This window comes from Kogia breviceps, chromosome 2 (assembly GCF_026419965.1).
Source record: "Kogia breviceps isolate mKogBre1 chromosome 2, mKogBre1 haplotype 1, whole genome shotgun sequence".
Taxonomy (NCBI): domain Eukaryota; kingdom Metazoa; phylum Chordata; class Mammalia; order Artiodactyla; family Physeteridae; genus Kogia; species Kogia breviceps.
In genome coordinates this window covers 100,204,028-100,222,778 of record NC_081311.1, presented here as the reverse complement: position 1 = coordinate 100,222,778, position 18,751 = coordinate 100,204,028, and the positions used below count along the sequence as shown (strand labels likewise).

General features: G+C 34.4%; 1 protein-coding gene across 1 annotated transcript in view; it reads left to right on the top strand.

Annotated features, from left to right (window-relative positions):
* ACTR3 (actin related protein 3) overlaps nt 1-18,751 on the top strand; it is a 59,039-nt gene that overhangs the window by 6,490 nt on the left and 33,798 nt on the right. The window contains exon 2 of the mRNA XM_059052222.2: nt 14,986-15,041. Within this exon, the coding sequence (XP_058908205.1) occupies nt 14,986-15,041 (56 nt within the window). The remainder of the gene's footprint in view (nt 1-14,985; nt 15,042-18,751) is intronic.

The window sequence follows — 18,751 nt, the reverse complement described above, 5'->3', positions numbered from 1 at the left end:
GCATAACTGATTAACACCAGAACAGAAAGACAAATAGTATCTTAATTTTTCCAAAGGACTGCATTGTGGAATTTTAATGATTTTCTTTCAAAATTTTTTTCAAAACCTTTCCAAGCTGTTCATTTAAACACAAGTCATTCTTACATACTCCTTGCAACCAGTAAAGGAACAGCCTTGAATTTGTGTGGTCACATATATTCTTTTTCCCTTCTACTCCTCCTCTCCTCCCTACCCCTAACCCATACCTCAAAGACTATTTCCTTCATCTCTTCTGATGCTGAACATTCCATCTTTAAACATTCTCCTTTAAGGCTTCTTGCCCTTTGTGAAAATGCCATACTCTTGCGAAGGATGTCTTTAACACTTTTTCAGTTACAGGGTTTAGTGTGAATGAGGGGTTGCTACAGGGAGAGTAAAAGTCTTAAAAAGGGGAACTGGGATGCAAAATACCTTACAGTTTAGGGTTGGGTTGGAAACTGTAAAAATGTAAACTATGTTTTTAGTATTGGTCTATGATAAAACCCAAGTGTTTGCTTAAAGTTTTAGAGTTTAGTATAATTAAAATACAGTGTGCTTTTCTTCTGCTTATAAGCATTTAAAAAATTCAGTTACTTTGAGGCTATTAAAAATAGTGTTTAATGTGTATTTGTGACACTTACACTTTAGTGAATTAAGAGAAGTGCCTAATTACTCACACAGAATTAATGGAGCTGAAAAAAAAAATTTGAGAAGTAATTTAATCCACTCTTTATTTACAAATTAAACAGAGGTCCAGAGTTGAGAAATGTCTTTCAGGAGTGTGTTTTTTAGGTGTCAGTTGACAGCATTCTTGAATTCTTTTAGGTTTTCTTAGAAGTTCATGTTTATGAGTTATAGTAATTGAAATTTCTTCTTAATAGTCGAAGTAATGTGTATGTTTTTTGTAGTTAAAGTAGTCTTGTTTGAGATGTGGTGCAACACATGCATCAGAATTCTTTAGTGTTTCTGTTGTAATAAAAATGCGCAGTATAAGGCACAGATGAAAACCTGTGATTTTATGTTCCAACATAACGTTCGAGACCGTTTTCATAAAATTGATGATCTTTTCACAGAAATGTGCTTTTAAAATTGCTTTAGGCATTTAAATCTTAGATATATTTATTTTAGGTTTTGGATTTCAGTTATTTAAAGACTTATTACATGGAATGTATACAAATCAGCCATTTCAAGGCCTTTTAAGTTTTTAACAGTTTCAGAAACCCTGAGAAGTGGGTATGTACTGTTGTATAATTACCATTTTAAAGATGAGGAAAGTGAGGTATGGTGAGCATAAGTAACTTGCTTATGTAAATAGTTAAGTAGTAGATATAGAAATTGAGCCCTGAGGCAGTCTGACTCCAGGGCCCACTACTATATTACCCCAACTTGAGATATTATTCAATAAGGCTGGTTAAATTATTAAATCCAGTTTTTGAAGAGTGTTCAAATTTTAAGCTACATATTTAGAAAAATAAATTTCTACTTTTAGAACTGTTAATTTTTAACAAATATGAACTATATAGGGAGGTCTTTGTGACCAATTCTTTGATTTTATTAACCTGAAACACATGTAAGTTAAATGACATAGAATTATTTATTTAGTCCTTTGAATATTATAAAGACATATATTGTGTCTAGCATGGTAAAACTGACCATTGCTGGTTAATTCAGGACAGCTTAATTAAGGAAATGATGTTTAATTACATACAACTTTAAAATGAAGGTGTACATATTCGTTAAGCTGAAATTTGAAAATAAATAATCGATGCATTAAAAAAGTCATTCCTCACTAATGATTGCATAAAACGTAGAGATGAAACAGTTGAACCTATGAATAAAAATAACTTAAGAATATAGGACTATAAAAAATAATTTTTATGTTAGACTCAGAGGACTTAGTACACGTTTGACATTTGACTCTGCAAATAATGAATATATAGATTAAAAGAAACACATGGCTATTAGAAAGTAGATTTTTTTTCTAAACGAGAATAAATTTAACCATGGATATATTGAGTTCCATGATCTCAAATTGATATGATGAATTTGGATACATTTTATTGAAAAAGCACACGTAAGAGCTTATATGTTTCCTGTTTGAAGGTATTTCTTTTAAAACTTTTATAATGATCAAAAAAGGTAGAGGTAACAGCAAAAGAAAGAGACTTCGGGGGGGGGGGCTTTTTTTCCTACCTTTTCTTGATGAATTTGTTATTTGTATAAAAGACTAGTTGAGAATTTTATTGCTTCCATAATGCCTTTCAAAGGGATGTGCCTTGCTTGTTTAAGTTGCCTTACTGTCAGGAAAGTTATTTTAGAAACGAAACTTTGATTTTTTTAATAAAATGAAACAGGATTTAAAATTGAGAGCAAACTCTTGAGAAGTAGGAATGAGAGATGTGACTTGTGGTTATATCAGTGAGAAATTAGCTGCAAACAACAAAATAACTTTAGCTAACATAAGCAAAAAAAGGGATTATTGAAGGGATATGATGTAGATCACAAAATTCTTGAGAAGGCTGAAGAACCAGGTCCAGAAAAGCAGAGAAAAAGGAAGGTCAGGTATCAAGAGTCTACTACCAGTCATGCTGCAGGAAGTCTGCAGAATGCTGCAACTAGACACTAGCAATACGAAGTCTAAACCATTTCTTCATCTTTTGGTTAGTCAGTCAAGATTGAAAATTCTGACCTAGGCTCAGATTGGCTAGACATAGATCATGTGATATATAGAAGCTGACAGGAGTGGGATGGGTCAGCATCAGTTTCCTCCTTCTATTAAGTGATGTGGGGTTTTGCCTCCTGAGGGTCCCTCAGGATAGGAATGGTGATTCAATTCTGGTGTTCACTGTAGGGGAAAAGATGAGTATGGAGAAGTCAGTTGCCCATTTTTATTTATGTTGCCTTAAATTCCTTATTATTTCATCTTGATAACTGCATGATCCATTACTGACTAGCAATTTGAATTAAAACTTTTTCCAAAAAATTCAGCCTAAACGTGTTGAAAAAGCAGTTTTTGTTTTTGTTTTTGTTTTTTAAGAATAATGGATGATGGTGTGAATAGTATGGGATTTTAGAACAGAGGTATAATATTCTAGCAATTTGGCATTTTGGAGTATTTTGGAAAACAGGACCTATTTGATAATGACAGGCTATTTCTTTAATTTTTTAAAAAAATTTATTTTTATTTTATTTATTTTATTTTTGGCTGCATTGGGTCTTCATTGCTGCACACGGGCTTTCTCTAGTTGCAGCGAGGGGGGGGCTACTCTTCGTTGCGGTGCATGGGCTTCTCATTGCGGTGGCCTCTCATTGCGGAGCACGGGCTCTAGGCGCGCGGCCTTCAGTAGTTGTGGCACGCGGGCTTCAGTAGTTATGGCTCATGGGGTCTAGAGCGCAGGCTCAGTAATTGTGGCACACGGGCTTAGTTGCTCCGTGGCATGTGGGATCTTCCTGGACCAGGGCTCGAACCCGTATCCCCTGCATTGGCAGGCAGATTCTTAACCACTGCGCCACCAGGGAAGCCCATTTTTTTTTTTTTTTTTTTTTTTGAAATTGTAAACCAGGATTATAATTTAAAGAATTTGAGCTACACTTTTTTTTTTCCCCAAGAAATAATGGGATGTGTATATATGTGTGTATGTACACACATATATATAAAACTTGGAAAGGAGGAAATAGCTTATGCATTTCATTTGTTTATAGTTGGAGAAATTGGTCTTCAGTGAATAGTAAGCATCATCTATGCAAATGAATAAATACTTTTGCAGGACTTTCATTGTGGGGAACATAAAGATGAATAGGAAATGCTGCTTGCCTTTAGGAAGCTCACATGTACACAAATGATTATGACAGTATGGTAAATGCTCTGGTAGGTATAAAATGAAATTTTTTGGAATCATAGGTGAAGGAAAATTTACATTTTCTAGGGAACATGAAAAAAAAATTTCCTGATAGAGATAATAATTGAAGTAGGCCTTTAAGGATAAGTAAAATATTGATAGGCAGAAATAAGACTAGTGTACCAGGTGAGAGAACAGTGGGAGGAAATAGTGACGTGGGAAGTGTAAAGGTAGAATTTGGGTATGTTAGGTTAGATATAGTACAAGGAAGTAGTAATGTTTGAGATGGTACAGAGAAGTAGTGAAATGTTTGATATGATACAGGGAAATAGTGAAAGAGTCTGATATATGGAAGGTGCTCAGTAAGTGCTTCTTGGGTTGAATTAAAGTAGAAAGATGTTGGAGCTGGATTATGGAAGCCTGGAAAGCCTTGAATTCTATACTAACTTTGTTCATGTTGTAGGTAGTATGAAGCCACAATCTGTTATAAACCAGGTTTATGAAGAGTAGGAAGTATATTTGATGACTTCTTTATGGTGATTTATGATGATAAAAAAATAATAGCCGACAGTCATAGTGCATACTATGTGCCATACACAGTTCATTTGATTGCATTACATATATTAATTCATTTTATACCTCACCCTATGAGATAGTTACTGTTATTCTCTTTTACAGATGAAACTGTGACATAGAGTGTAAATTACTTGCCAGAGATCACATAGGTAGCATGATAAAAATATACTGTTAGTTCTTTCTCTGGTTTTATTGTGTATGTAATCTCTCATGCTTTAGGGAGACAGTACAAACCAGCATTGACTGGGACTTAAGTTCAAATCTAGCTTTGCTATTTCTCTGAAGTGGTTTCTTCTCTGAGTTGCAGTTTCCCAATATGTAATAAGAGATAGAACATCCAAGGTAATGATAAATATTAGGGCTAATGTAAAGTGCATAGCAAAATAATTGGCATACAGTAAATAATGGTGACTCTAGTTATTATTAAGGGTGTTGAAAGTAATTAATTACTTATTTCACTATTAGTGTTTTCAGTTCTATGCTGAACGCTTTGATATGTACAGAAAGCTATGGCATGGTTCTATACTTGAAGCTTACAGTTAAGTTACAGAGATGAAACTAATGTATGTGAAATAATTAAGGATGGCGTTTTATTTTATTTATTTATTAAAATATCTTACAATTTTATTTGTCAGTAAAGCTGGGGAGAAAAGTCAATGGACAATTATAATAACCTAATTGAGGCAGAACATCTAATGGTCAAAGCATTCCAGAATGAATGTTGAGTCATCTCCTCAGGCAGAGAACCATGAAGAGCTGAGTGTTGGGTGAGGACAAGGGTGTTGAAAGAAGGTGATTATAAATACCAGTAATGTGACCTGCTGCACAAACCAGGACTGAAATAGTTTTTTTTTTTCTGGTTATGTAGGCATTGCCAACATTTTTTTTAAATGAATTTTTATTGGTGTATAGTTGTTTAACAATGTTGTGTCAGTTTCTACTGTACAGCAAAATGAATCGCCTATACATATATCCCCTCTTTTTTGGATTTCCGTCCCATTTAGGTCACCACAGAGCACTGAGTAGAGTTCCCTGTGCTAAAAGAGTAGGTTCTCATTAGTAAGGATGGCATTTTAGTATTTACTTGTTTGGGGAGGTTAACAAGGGCTGTAGTATTCGGAGGTTGGTTTATGAATTTGATCAGATCCTTGGAAAAGTGTAAATAGGATATGATAGATGGAAGGATAGGAAGACTTTGTCAGGGTAAGATGTGTAAGCTAACTTGAAAGCTTTATGATGGCAGGATGTCTTTTGTTCGGTCTCCAAGTTATGGCCTCATGCATAGTATTTAGTAATGCCCAGCAAATATTTTATTGATGAAGGGAAGTCAGGAAGGAGTTTCAAAATATTTGAGGGAGGGATCAGTTAGGAGATGGCCATACTGGGAATTGAGGTATTCCTATTGGGAGCTTTGGGACAGCAAGTATTTTATTTATTTATTATCCTGCCTTATTTCAGAAGGAGTTTAAATGGGACACAATTGTTTGGAATGATTTGATGGGCAGTTGATTGTGTAGATCATTAAGCAGAAGACTGATAAAAGTTAAATTTATGCAGTATTAATCTGAGTCTAGTATTTTATTTTATTTTATTTTGTTTTCAACAGCTCTATTGAAATATAATTCACATACCATAAAATTTACCCTTTTAAGTGTATAATTGAGTGATTTGTAGTATATCACCAGGTTGTGCAACCATCTCCACAGTCAATTTTAGAACGTTTTTATCACCCCCAAAAGAAACTTCATACCCATTTGCAGAAACTCCATTCTCGTCACCCTCAACCCTTGGCAACCACTAATTTACTTTCTATCCTTGTGGATTTGCCTATTTGGCTATTTCATAAAAGTGGAGTTATGCAACTTGTGGCCATTTGTGACTGGCTTCTGTTGTGGGACGAGTATTGACTGCTGTAGTCTGCATGTTTAGTGGTGGATGCTTGGACTGGTTAGTAGCAAAGAGGTTGGGAAAACATCGCCAAGAGTCTTTGAAAGAATAATTATGGGAGTGGATAGAGGGAAAAAAGGAAGACTCTGGATAAAGGAAAATGACCCGGGGGAAGAAATGAATGTTTACTGAATACTTAGTGAATGCCATCCACTGTTATCTTAATTGTCATGACTGCCTTGCAAATTTGGTTTTATTCCTTAGGAATAAAGTCTATAATCACAAGACAGTAAACTGTGGAGCAAACATTTCACTCATGATTTTCTGATTCTGTGGTCCATGTTCTTTCCTCCCTAAGAGTGAGAAGGAATTATTAGATTTTAAGTTTTAGATCTGGAAGAACTGGGAGAATATTTCTGTTGACATTTAGGAATCCAGGTTCTTCCACTCAACAGGCTTGTCAGTCTTTTTGTGTTAAATAGTGACTTTCATGTAATGAGAAAAACATTGGAGGGAACTGGAAATGGAAATGCTTTTTTAAAAATTGCTAGTTATCTTTATAGCTAACATTCCCTGTGAATTAGCCGTTACATTCTTGTGCTAAAAGTTCCTTACACTACAAGTACGAAGAAAACTATATATAGCTAAGCTGAGAATTGAGGTATCATGAAAGTTGGCATTGGGATTCATTTGTAGACCTCAGTTTTCACTTAAAATTTGAAAATTACATGCTTGTTATGTAAAAATCTCTGTGTGCTTTACTTTGTTTTTATAATATGTTAGGGTGGAAGCTGGTCATTCATATTGAGATAAAATTCTTTCAACTTTAAATTAGTGGTCTCAATACCAAGAAATTTTGGAAAATGGGTTGTACTAAATTATTAAGGTTCTATCCACCCTAAAATTCTAGGGTCTTATATTCATTTTGTTGTATGGTTTAAAATTGTTGCAACATTGAAAGTTAAAACTCTACTGCCGTTTCTCCCTTAGGTAGTCTATAGAGTCACACACCATATTTAGTGTAATAGCTTTGGTACATATTTGTTCTTTTCTGGAATGATTTTTGTCCTAGCTTTTTATTCCAGTTCATTTTTGAAATGTAGGTTTTTTTTTTTAAAGATTCTGTTCTCATTTAGTGGTTCGGTATCCATAATTTATTGGGATCTTCAAGTAGTTTTTTGCTGTGATAAGTTTTTTCAAAGCAAAAAGAAAAGTGAACCATTGTATTAAACAAAAAAGTACTCTGTCAAATCAACTACATGCTTTCAATAAATAAACATGAATTTGCAGAATTAAAAATAATATCCAACATGAGGGATGCTGCTGCTTTTAACTGGTTTTGCTACTTAAAAATATTCTTTCCATAAATAAATTTCTTCCTTTTAGGAAGGTATACTGAATAATATAACATATACCCCTACTTATCAGAATCATTACCTGGTAATGATTCATTTCTTTTCATTTTTTAAGAATGAAAGAACATTATAAATGGCTCTCCTCTAATCTACTTTCCCCCCTGCCCAGAGGCAGTTAGGACCACAATAAAGTAACCATTCCTTGTATACATTTTTTTTTCTGTTCATTTTCCCTCTCTCCTAACTTTATTACATTTCCACTAGTGTTCTGCTAATCACTTTGATAACTTCAGAAGTGCTTTTGAATTCTCTCCTTTCTCAAAGCAATTTCCAACTTTGCTGACCAAAACCAGCATTGTAAATCTTTTCTCATTGCTACCACAGTCCAGGGAGATTTTCTGTATATTTTTCTTGCTTCCCTAGGCCACAAAGAAAAAATTTGGTTTAGTTTTTCAAAGTATTATATTGCCCTTATGAATTTCATAAACTTAGGATAGCTTTGTCTTTTTCATTTTATGGTCTCTTTTTAAAGACCACTTAGAAAATGACACTTTCTTATTTAAGTATAGAAAAGCATAAAGAAGTGACATAGATTCATGATTTCACTACCCGGATAACCCAATGACATGTTTTAAAGTAACATACATGCCTCTTTATGCATGAATTATCTCTGGAATACATAAGTTATTGCCTCTTGGGTTAGCAACGGGGTGGCTAGGAGATAGGTTACTTTAGTACTTTTTATGTGGTAGGGAAACTTACTTTAGTACTGCTTCTTGTTTTATTTGTTAAAATTTTTATCATGGGCTAATGTTACCTATTCAAAAATTCTTTTAAAAAATAATTTAGTGCACGGTTAGACCATTTAAGACAAGTGTTAATCTGAAAACCAAAATTCTCCCATCCTGCTATCTGTAGATAATCAGAATTTACTATTTCTTGTGTAGACTTCTAGAAGACAAAGTGTATGTATATGCTAGCATTATATAATAGAATTATTCTTGTGTAGCTTTATTTTTTCTCTACATATATATGTAAATTTTTGTTTACAATTGACAAAAATATTTGATATGAAATTATCAAGGTATTCACAAAATGTATTTTCCCTGTTTAGGACTAAATTTGAAAGTATTCTTGAGATATTTCAAAGTAATAAAGTGTAGTGTAATTAATATTAAAACACACGTGTACATAGGCACGAAAACACATACACACACACACCATTTATTAAGGAACAGAAAGTTGGAAGGTATTAGGACTGTACTAATTTTGCCTGGAAATCATACTATGAAAATCAGATGTGTCCCATAGGACTGGTGAAAATGGAAGATTTCAAAAGGGCCTTTGAGGAAAAAATGGATTAGGGTAAAATAAAACAAAAGCAACAATGAAAAGAAGGATGGAGCATTTATATTTTGTAAGAGCTAGAATTTATGTTTTTTGTTCCTGAATATAATTATCAAGGCTTTATAAAAGTGATTCTTTTTACTTCAGACATAACAGTATATTGCAGGGGTTGAAGATTATGAAAGTGAATTGTGGGCACTTAGATGAGTCTGGGAAGGGAAACAGGGATCAGACCATACATTGCATGTTGAGGAGTAGCCTTCCAACCAGTGAAATTCATTGAGGTGTTCTAAAAAGTAGAGCCTTGATTTTTGTACTATTAAACCATGCTTGACGTTATACTGTTAATAGGCACATGTACATTTAAGATTGTTATGTTTTCTTGATGAATTTATCCTTTTATTATAAAATTTCTCTTTTATCTCTGGGGTTAACTTTTTCTTAAAGAAGTTTCATCTGGTATCAATACAGCCACTTCAGAATTACGTTTACTATTTGCCTTCCATCTTTCTTCATTCTCCATCTCTAAAGTGCATATCATGCAGACGGTATACAGCTGGGGCTTTCTTCCTTTCTTTTTCTTTTTTCCTTTCTCTTCTCTCTCTCTTCCTTCCTTCCTCCCTTTTAATTGGAGACTGTAGTGTATTACATTTAATGTAAAAATTGGTATAGTTGAATTTCGGTATACCATTTATTTATTTTTTTACTTAGAGTTAATAATTTAAAACTTTATGCAGAGTAGAAACCATGCATCTCTATAGATCTGTTAACTCTCTTGACACTCCCTCTACCCTACTGTCCTTGTGTGCTGTAGTTACCATAGGTATTACATCTGCATATGTTATAACCCCACAAGATAATTTGATTTTTGCTTTAAATAGTCAAAAGTATGTTAAAAAACTTAAGCAGAAAAAAGTCTCATTTACCTAGCTGTTTCCCATTTCTGATGTTCTTCATTAATACCACAGTTTCCCTCTGATATCGTTTCCCCTCAGCTTGAAGAACTTTATTTAGCTCAGGTTTGATGGCAGTGAGTTTTCTTTTCTTTTTTCATTTTTTTAAAATAGATCTTTATTGGAGTATAATTGCTTCACAATACCATGTTAGTTTCTGTTGCACAACAAAGCAAATCAGCCATATGCATACACATGTCCCCATATCTCCTCCCTCTTGAGTCTCCCTCCCATCCTCCCTCTAGGTCATCACAAAGCACCAAGCTGATCTCTCTGTGCTGTGCTGCTGCTTCTTGCCAGCCAGCTGTTTTACATTTGGTAGTGTATATATGTTGATGCTACTCTCACTTCACTCTCCCACCCCATGTCATCGAGTCCATTCTCTATGTCTGTCTCTTTATTCCTGCCCCACAACTAGGTTCATCAGTACTATTTATTTATTTATTTATTTTTATATTCCATATATATAATCCTTTGTATTTCTGCAGTGTCAGTTGTGATTTCTTCCTTTTTCATTTCTAATTTTATTGATTTGTGTCCTCTCCCTTTTTTTCTTATTGAATCTGGTTGAGGGTTTATCAATTTTGTTTATATTCTCGAAGAACCAGCTTTTAGTTTTATTGATCTTTGCTTTCTTCATTTCTATTTCATTTATTTCTGCTCTGGTCTTTATGATTTCTTTCCTTCTACTGACTTTGGGTTTTCTTTGTTCTTCTTTCTCTAGTTGTTTTAAGTTTGTGGTTAGATTGTTTATTTGAGATTTTTCTTGTTTCTTGAGGTGAGATTGAATTGCTATAAACTTCCCTCTTAGAACTGCTTTTGCTGCGTCCCATAGGTTTTGGGTCATCGTGTTTTCATTGTTATTTGTTTCTATGTAGTTTTTTATTTCTTCTTTGATTTTTTCAGTGATCTCTTGGTTATTTAGTAGTGCACTGTTTAGCCTCCATGTATGTGTGTTTTTTACATTTTTTTCCTGTAATTGATTTCCAGTCTCATAGCATTGTGGCCAGAAAAGATGCTTGGTAGGATTTCAGTTTTCTTAAATTTTCTGAGGCTTGATTTGTGACCCAAGATGTGATCTATCCTGGAGAATGAGTTTTCTTTTATTTGAAAAATGTCTTTATTGCACTTTCATTTTTGAAGGATATTTTTGCTCTTAAAAGATTTCTGGGCTGACTATATTTGCACCTCCTTCAGACTTAAAAAATGTTATTCCACTGTCTTTTGGCCTCCATAGTTTCTCATAAGAAGGTGCTAGTAATTTGAATTTTTGTTTCCTGTTAATGAGCCATTTTTCTCTGGCTGCTTTCAAGATTTTTCTTTATCTTTGATTTTCAGTAGTTTGATTATGATGTGCCTAGGTATGGTTTTCTTTGGATTTATTTTGCATCTCTGTCTCTCTCCCCTCCTTCTGGAACCTATGTCACCTTTCAGATATTGTTCCCCAAGTCTCTGAGGAGCTATTCTTTTCACTTTGTGTCTCTCTTTAAAATTTTTTTCCCCTCTCTTGTCAGACTGAGTGATTTTTACTGATCTGCCTTCAAATTCACTGAGTATTTCCTCTGTTCTGCTGTTTAGCTCATCCAGAGAATTTTTTATACCTGACATTGCATTTTTCAGTTCTGTAATTTCCATTTGTTCTTTTTAATAGTTTTAGAGTTTCTGTGATATTTACTATTAGTCATTACTATTTCATTTTGACAGTCACAGCTGCTTTCAAGTCTTTATCTGATAATTCCAACATTGTGTCATTTTGTCTTCTGTTGAATGTCTTTTCCTTAGAGAATGGGTTATGTTTTCCTGATTCTTCATAGATGGAATAATTTTGGTTTGTATGCATATATCAAGCCTTGCTTATCTGTTTTCTTGATGAATATACACTGTGCTTCCAGTTTTGGGCCATTATGAATGATGCTCTTATGAACAAATGTTTACACTTCTTTGTGGGGACATATTTTCTTTGGTATATACCTCGAAGTAGAATTGCTGGGTCATATGGTAAGTGAATGTTTAAGTGTTTTTCAAAGTGGCTGTTTTATTTACAAATGATTTTGATTATTTTCTATCATTCCAACTAGGAATGTATGAAATTTACCTCAGTATACTTTTAATTTGCCTTTTTTCTTCTTTTTTTATCCCACAGAGTTGAGCATCTTTTCATTTATAGCCATTTATATTTCTTTTTCTTTGAATGGTTATTGTCTTTTACCTTTCACTCTTCCTTTCTTCCCTCCTTATTTCCCTCTCTTGTTGACATCACCTTCTAGATATCCTTTATATATTAAGGTGATTAACTCTTTGTCTCTGAGTGCAGATAATTTTTCTCTTTTGGTCATTTTTCTTTTGGCTACTTTTGGTATGTTTTTGTGAAGAAGTTTTAAATATTCACATAATTGGAGTATCAGTCTTTTTTTAATGTCTGGATTTTGAATTATAGTTACTAAGACTCCCCTATTCCAGGGTTATAAAGAAGTTATCCTGCATTACCTTTTAAAGTTTATGGTTTATTTCCCTATCCTGTTTTAATATTTCATCCATTTAGATTTATTTTGTTTTAACATGTACGATATGTACAGAATTTATTTTCCCCAGTAGCTGTCAGGTTTACATAGCTTTTTAAGAAAATTGTAAAATATACACAACATAAAATTGACAGTTTTAATCATTTTTAAGTGTACAGTTTAGTGGCATTAAGTACATTCACAACTATCAACCACCATTCTTCTTCAGAACTTTTTCATATTCCCAAACTGAAACTCTGTACCCATAAAACAGTAACAACCATACCCCACCTCCATCCCTGGCAGCCACCATCCTGCTTCCGTCTCTGTGAATTTGACTATTTTAGGTGCCTCATGTGAGTGGAATAATATAGTATTTGACCTTTTGTGATTGGCTTATTTCACTTAGGATGATGTCCTCAAGGTTCATTCATATTGTATGTAGCATGTGTCAGAATTTCCTTCCTTTTGAAGGCTAACTCATATTCCATTGTATGTATATACCACATTTGTTTATCCATTCATCTGTCAGTGGACCCTTGCGTTGCTTCCACCTTTTGTCTATTATGTATAATGTTGCTGTGAACATTGGTGTACAAAAATCTGTTGAAGCCCCTGCTTTCATTTTTTTTGCGGGGGGGTATATACCCAGAAATGGCATTGCTGGATTGTGTGGTAATTCTGTGATTAATTTTTTGAGGAACTGCCATATTGTTTTTTGTTGCAGCTGCACCATTTTACATTCCTATCAGCAGTGTGCAAGGGTTCCAGTTTCTCCATATCCTCACTGATATTTTTGTTTGTTTGTTTTTGTTTTTGATGTTTTGGTAATAGCCATCCTAATGGATGTGAAGTGGTATCTCATTTTGGTTTTGATTTGAATTTTCTTAATTATTATTAATGTTGAACATCATTTCATGTGCTTTTTGGCCTTTTGTATATCTCCTTTGGAGAAATGTCTATTCAGGTCCTTTGCCTGTTTTAAAAACTGGGTTGTTTATTTTGTTGTTGAGTTGTAGGAGTTCTTTATATATTCTGGATATTACTCCTTATCAGATATATGATTTGTAGCTGTTTTCTTCCATTTTGTGGGTTGCCTTTGCACACTATTGATAGTGTCCTTTGGTACACAAAAGTTATTAATTTTGATGATGTTCAATTTACTTTTTTATGGCTGTTGTTGCCTCCTTGTGTCATGTCCAAGAAATCCTTGCCAAATTTAATGTCATAAAGCTTTGTCCCCTATATTTTCCTCAAAGAGTTTTATAGTTTTAGATCTTATATGTAGGTCTTTGATCCATTTTGAGTTAAATTTTGTATGTGGTATAAGATAAAAGTCCATGTTCATTAATTAATGGATATCCAGTTTTCCCAGCACCCTTTCTCGAAAAGACTACCTTTTCCCTGTTTGAATGGTTATGGCACCCTTGTCAAAAATTATTTGACCGTGTATGGGAGGATTTATTTCTGGACTTTGTTCTATTCCATTAGTCTGTGTGTCTCTATGTCAGTGCCACACAGCTTTCATTACTGTAACTTTGTACTAAGTTTTGAAATCAGGAAGTGTGAGACCTCCAACTTTGTTCTTTTCCAAGATTGTTTTGGCTATTCATAGTCCCTTGAGATTCCATATGAATTTTAGGATAGATTTTCTCTTTCTCCCAAAAAACATTGTTGGGATTTTGATAGCAATTGCATGGATCTGTAGATCAGTTTGAGTAAGTAACTTCCAAATGTGAACGTTTGTCCCATGTCTGACTCCTATACTAAATTTAATCCAATTATCCAAGTGGAAGATTTAAGAAAAATCCAAGCTGTTTAATCCCATGTTTAAAGCTTAAGGGGAGGAAAAGTTATCAAAGTGTCTACTAGCTGTCTGAAGGAAGAGTTTTTCTGAAGGTGCTACTGAACAATGAGGCCAAACAAACCAAACATTGGACTTTGGAGCAGAGGAAGGTTTATTGCAGGGCCGTGTAAGGAGATGAGCAGCTTGTGTTTTACCTGTTTTACCCCTACCCTTTACTTTTATACAAATATCGCATAGTTGAACCATTGTTCTGTACCTTGCTTCTGTTCAGTTAACAATACGTTTTGGAGATTGTTCCATATCTGTACATAAGGAGCTTCTTCAATGTCTTTTTTAATAACTGCATAATATTCTGTAGTATAAGCTAAGCATATTTAACTAGTTTGATGGCTGTTTATTTCCACTCTTTTGCTATTATAAGGAAGATTGTCGCAAAGGCTCTGTTATATGTTATTTTGTACATGTAGGAATATCCCTGTAGGATCAATTTCTAGAAGTGCAGTTCCTGGTTAAAAGCTATGGGTATTTATAATTTTGATATAATTTTGAAAGCAGAGATGTTTAAATGAACTGAAACGATGGAATTTTTATACTATTTACTCAAAGTGGAATCTCACTTTATAACAAATGGAAATCTAAGAACTAAATTCATAATTGCTGAGATATTTGTGAAATCCTTATGAAATTCTTTTTGTTTTTCAGGTATACAAAACTAGGATATGCTGGAAATACGGAACCACAGTTTATCATCCCTTCCTGTAAGTATTTCTTTTAAGTCACAAATAAGCTGATTTAATATCTTTTTCTTAATAGAGTAAAATAAATAATCATTTTTGACACTCTAAGATTCACTCCTTTAAAAACATGGTTTGCCAAGTTCTAAGCATGGCCTCATTTCTGTACCTCTGACCGTTCATTTCAGATCTCTGTTTAGCTCTTCATTTACCAGATCTGCCAAGTATCTTTTTAAAGACAAAAATAAATGAGCTGATAATTAAACAGTTTTCTGCTTTGAGGGTATTGCTGTTAATAATGTGTTTGTGTTACTATTAAGTAATGCATTCCCCATCACACTCCTACAAAGGCTATCCTTTGTTTTGTGGATGTGCTTGTTGACATCCCTGACAAGAGCTCATGTTTCAAAATAAGGATGGCATCTCATCTTTAGAGATGCGGACTTCAGCTGTTTTCTAACATCTTATAACCATACGTACATTGTTTTTGTTTTATCTTATTTCTGTTAACTTCACTTTAGCTGACTGTCCACTTTCAATAGTTTCTCTTTCAGAAGTTTTTAAAAAATACTCTCACACTTGGTTTGTTAGAGCTCTTACTTGTTATCCTGGGGTATGTATGTGTTCCCTGATGAACCTGTTTTGGGCTTCTGACTTTTAGACAATTCACCTTTTTTTTTTTTTTTTTTTTGCGGTAGGCGGGCCTCTCACTGTTGTGGCCTCTCCCGTTGTGGAGTACAGGCTCCGGATGCGCAGGCTCAGTGGCCATGGCTCATGGGCCCAGCCGCTCCGCGGCATGTGGGACCTTCTGGACTGGGGCACGAACCCGCGTCCCCTGCATCGACAGGCGGACTCTCAACTACTGCGCCACCAGGGAAGCCCCAATTCACCTTTCGTACATAATGTAGTAACATTTCTGAACGACCTGACCTATGCCAAGTTACAACTTTAGCATATCAGATGATAAACCTTTTGAGCGATTCCTTGGTGGTGCTAACTCCTAGACAGTTCTAGTATCACTAGTATTAGACTGTTTGAATATTTTTGTGTATTCTTATTAATTTATGAAAATAAGAAGGAAATGGAAAAATAAGCTGCTGCAGAGAATAGTGAAAGCAGCTTAGGATACAGAATCTGTGAAGTTGAGAACAAGGTAGAAATTACTATGCTTGCCCCCAAACTGCAGATCTTTAGTCTCAACTGGGTACTCATCAGACTTGAACAGGTTGATTGTTTTGTTGTAAGAACAATAAAAATGTGTGAAGTGTGTGTCAATGATCTTTAAAGGGGAGCTAGTACATACTTTTTTTCACTCTCTAGAAACAAACCTATTTGACTTTTGCACTTCTGATATACTTTTGGTATACTTCTCTAGGGATTATTATCTAATAATCTAATTCTTACTATCTAAGAATTTAGGCTGTTACCTAAGTCTAATTCTTTAATGCCTGGAATAGATTTTAGGGGACACTGATGCTCATTCATAGGAATATAGTGGTCTTAATTTGTAGTACTGTTGTCTTTTTCTTTATGTTTTATTCATGCATATTTGTTATCTACACTGAGGGACAGATTTGCTTTTTTTTTTTTTTAACATTCGTCCCACATTTATATATAAATATATTGATAGTTTGTTGTTTAAGACTTTGATGACAAATATTGTCTATATTGCTGACTAAAATAGAAGTACTTTTGTGGACTTGACATTAGTTATATTTGAGTTTAGTATTATACCACTGTGTATGGTTGTATTAGTTTAATATTAGTTATATTTGAGGTTAGTATTATACCACTGTGTGTGGTTGTATTAGTTTCCCAAGGCTGCCGAGACAAAGTGACTTAAAACAACAGAAACTTACAGTTGTGGAGAAGTCTGAAATCAAGGTGTCAGCAGGGCCAAGATCTTGGTGACAGCTTTAGGGGAGGAATCTTCCTTGCCTCTTAAAGCTTCTGGTGTTTGCTGACAGTCCTTGATGTTCCTTGGCTTGTATATTCATCACTCCAGTCACATGGCTGCCCTGTGTGTCTTCACATTGTTTTTCTTCCATGCATGGATATGTCCAAATTTCCTATTTTTATAAAAACACCAGTCATTGGATTATAGCCCATCCTGCTAACCTCACTTTAACTTGAAAGACCCTATTTCCAAATAAGGTCACATTCTGAGGTACTAGAAGTTAGGACCTAAACATATCTTTCTGGGGGTACACAATTCAACCCATAAAATGCTGATTTTGTAATCTCTTAATTTATAATCTTTTATAAAGCATTATGTTGTGATTAAACGTTTATTTCAGGAGATTACTGATAATGTTAATTCTCATCCTTGTAAAATTTGGTTTTGCTTATGTTCTTAAGTGGCTGTGTTCAGTCTTTGTTGGAAGCCCATATAATTTTAAACTTTTGAACCTTGGGTTCTCATCACCATTGTATCCTTTCTCTATTTCACCTTTCTGTCAAAATTTACAGTTTTAGATTTCATTGTCTATGAGAAGCTGTGGCATGTTAAAAATCCATTTGTGTATGAAAAGGTTTTTGATTTTGGGTTTTTTTTTTCACCCAGACAGTTTTAATGCTGCAGAGGTAGTTTTATAATGAGCCAATATAATCACTGCCACTGATTGAGCATGGATATTTGATCTGGAAAACCTGTGGATATGGTTCAAAGTTATTTTCATAATCTTTGTTTTTTAGGAAGTTTATAGTGAGCCATCTAATGTCGGTCTGTGTACACTGTAAATAAATTGCTAGAGAAGCTTTCTAACATTTAGAAGTAGATTGGATTTAGAGTTTCCTTCAGTATTTTCTACCTACCTTATTAAGGATATAAATTGTTATTAAATGAAAGTGTAACAGTTGGATGCCACATCGATGAGCTTATGTGCATGCAGTTTTTTGGTTTTTTTTAAATTTTTGGCTGTGCCGTGCATCATGCAGGATCTTAGTTCCTTGATCAGGCATGGAACCCAGACCCCCTTCAGTGGGAGCTCAGACTCTTAACCACTGGACCGCCAGTGAAGTCCCCAGGCAGATATTTTGAATGAAGAACTGTTTAACTTGAAGGATTCAGAAATTTATAACTTCATTAAGAACTATAGGACTTCCCTGGTGGCACAGTGGTTGAGAATCCGCCTGCCGATGCAGGGGTCACGGGTTCGTGCCCTGGTCCGGGAAGATCCCACATGCCGCGGAGCAACTAAGCCCGTGAGCCATGGCCGCTAGGCCTGCGCGTCCGGAGCCTGTGCTCCGCAACGGGAGAGGCCACGGCAGTGAGAGGCCCGCATACCGCAAAAAAAAAAAAAAAAAAAAAAAAAAAAGAACTATATAAGTTTTAGGTCTAGAACTGTATGCTGGATTTCTGAAATTATATAAGAAGATTGTTGTGGGTTTTACTGAAATGATTTGAAATTTCCTTTTGTATATGTGATTTAAGTTTAATAGGTCTTTATGCCAGTGTTATACCTAAACTACTAGTTCATAATGATGCAAATAGGATAGAAATATGAAAAAAGCTTTAAAAAAATTTCCCCGTGCAATTTTCCTACTTTTATAACTGTTTTTCAGTTTTTTCTTTCTGATTGTCCATCAAGCATAGGTTGACTTGGTGAAATTATAATTTTACTCAGATCAAAATAGATCTCACATAGTTTTTAAAAACATAACTGAAACATTCCCACAGCAGTACTTGGTTTTTGTTTGTTTGTTTGTTTGTTTGTTTTCCTTTGGGGCTTTTT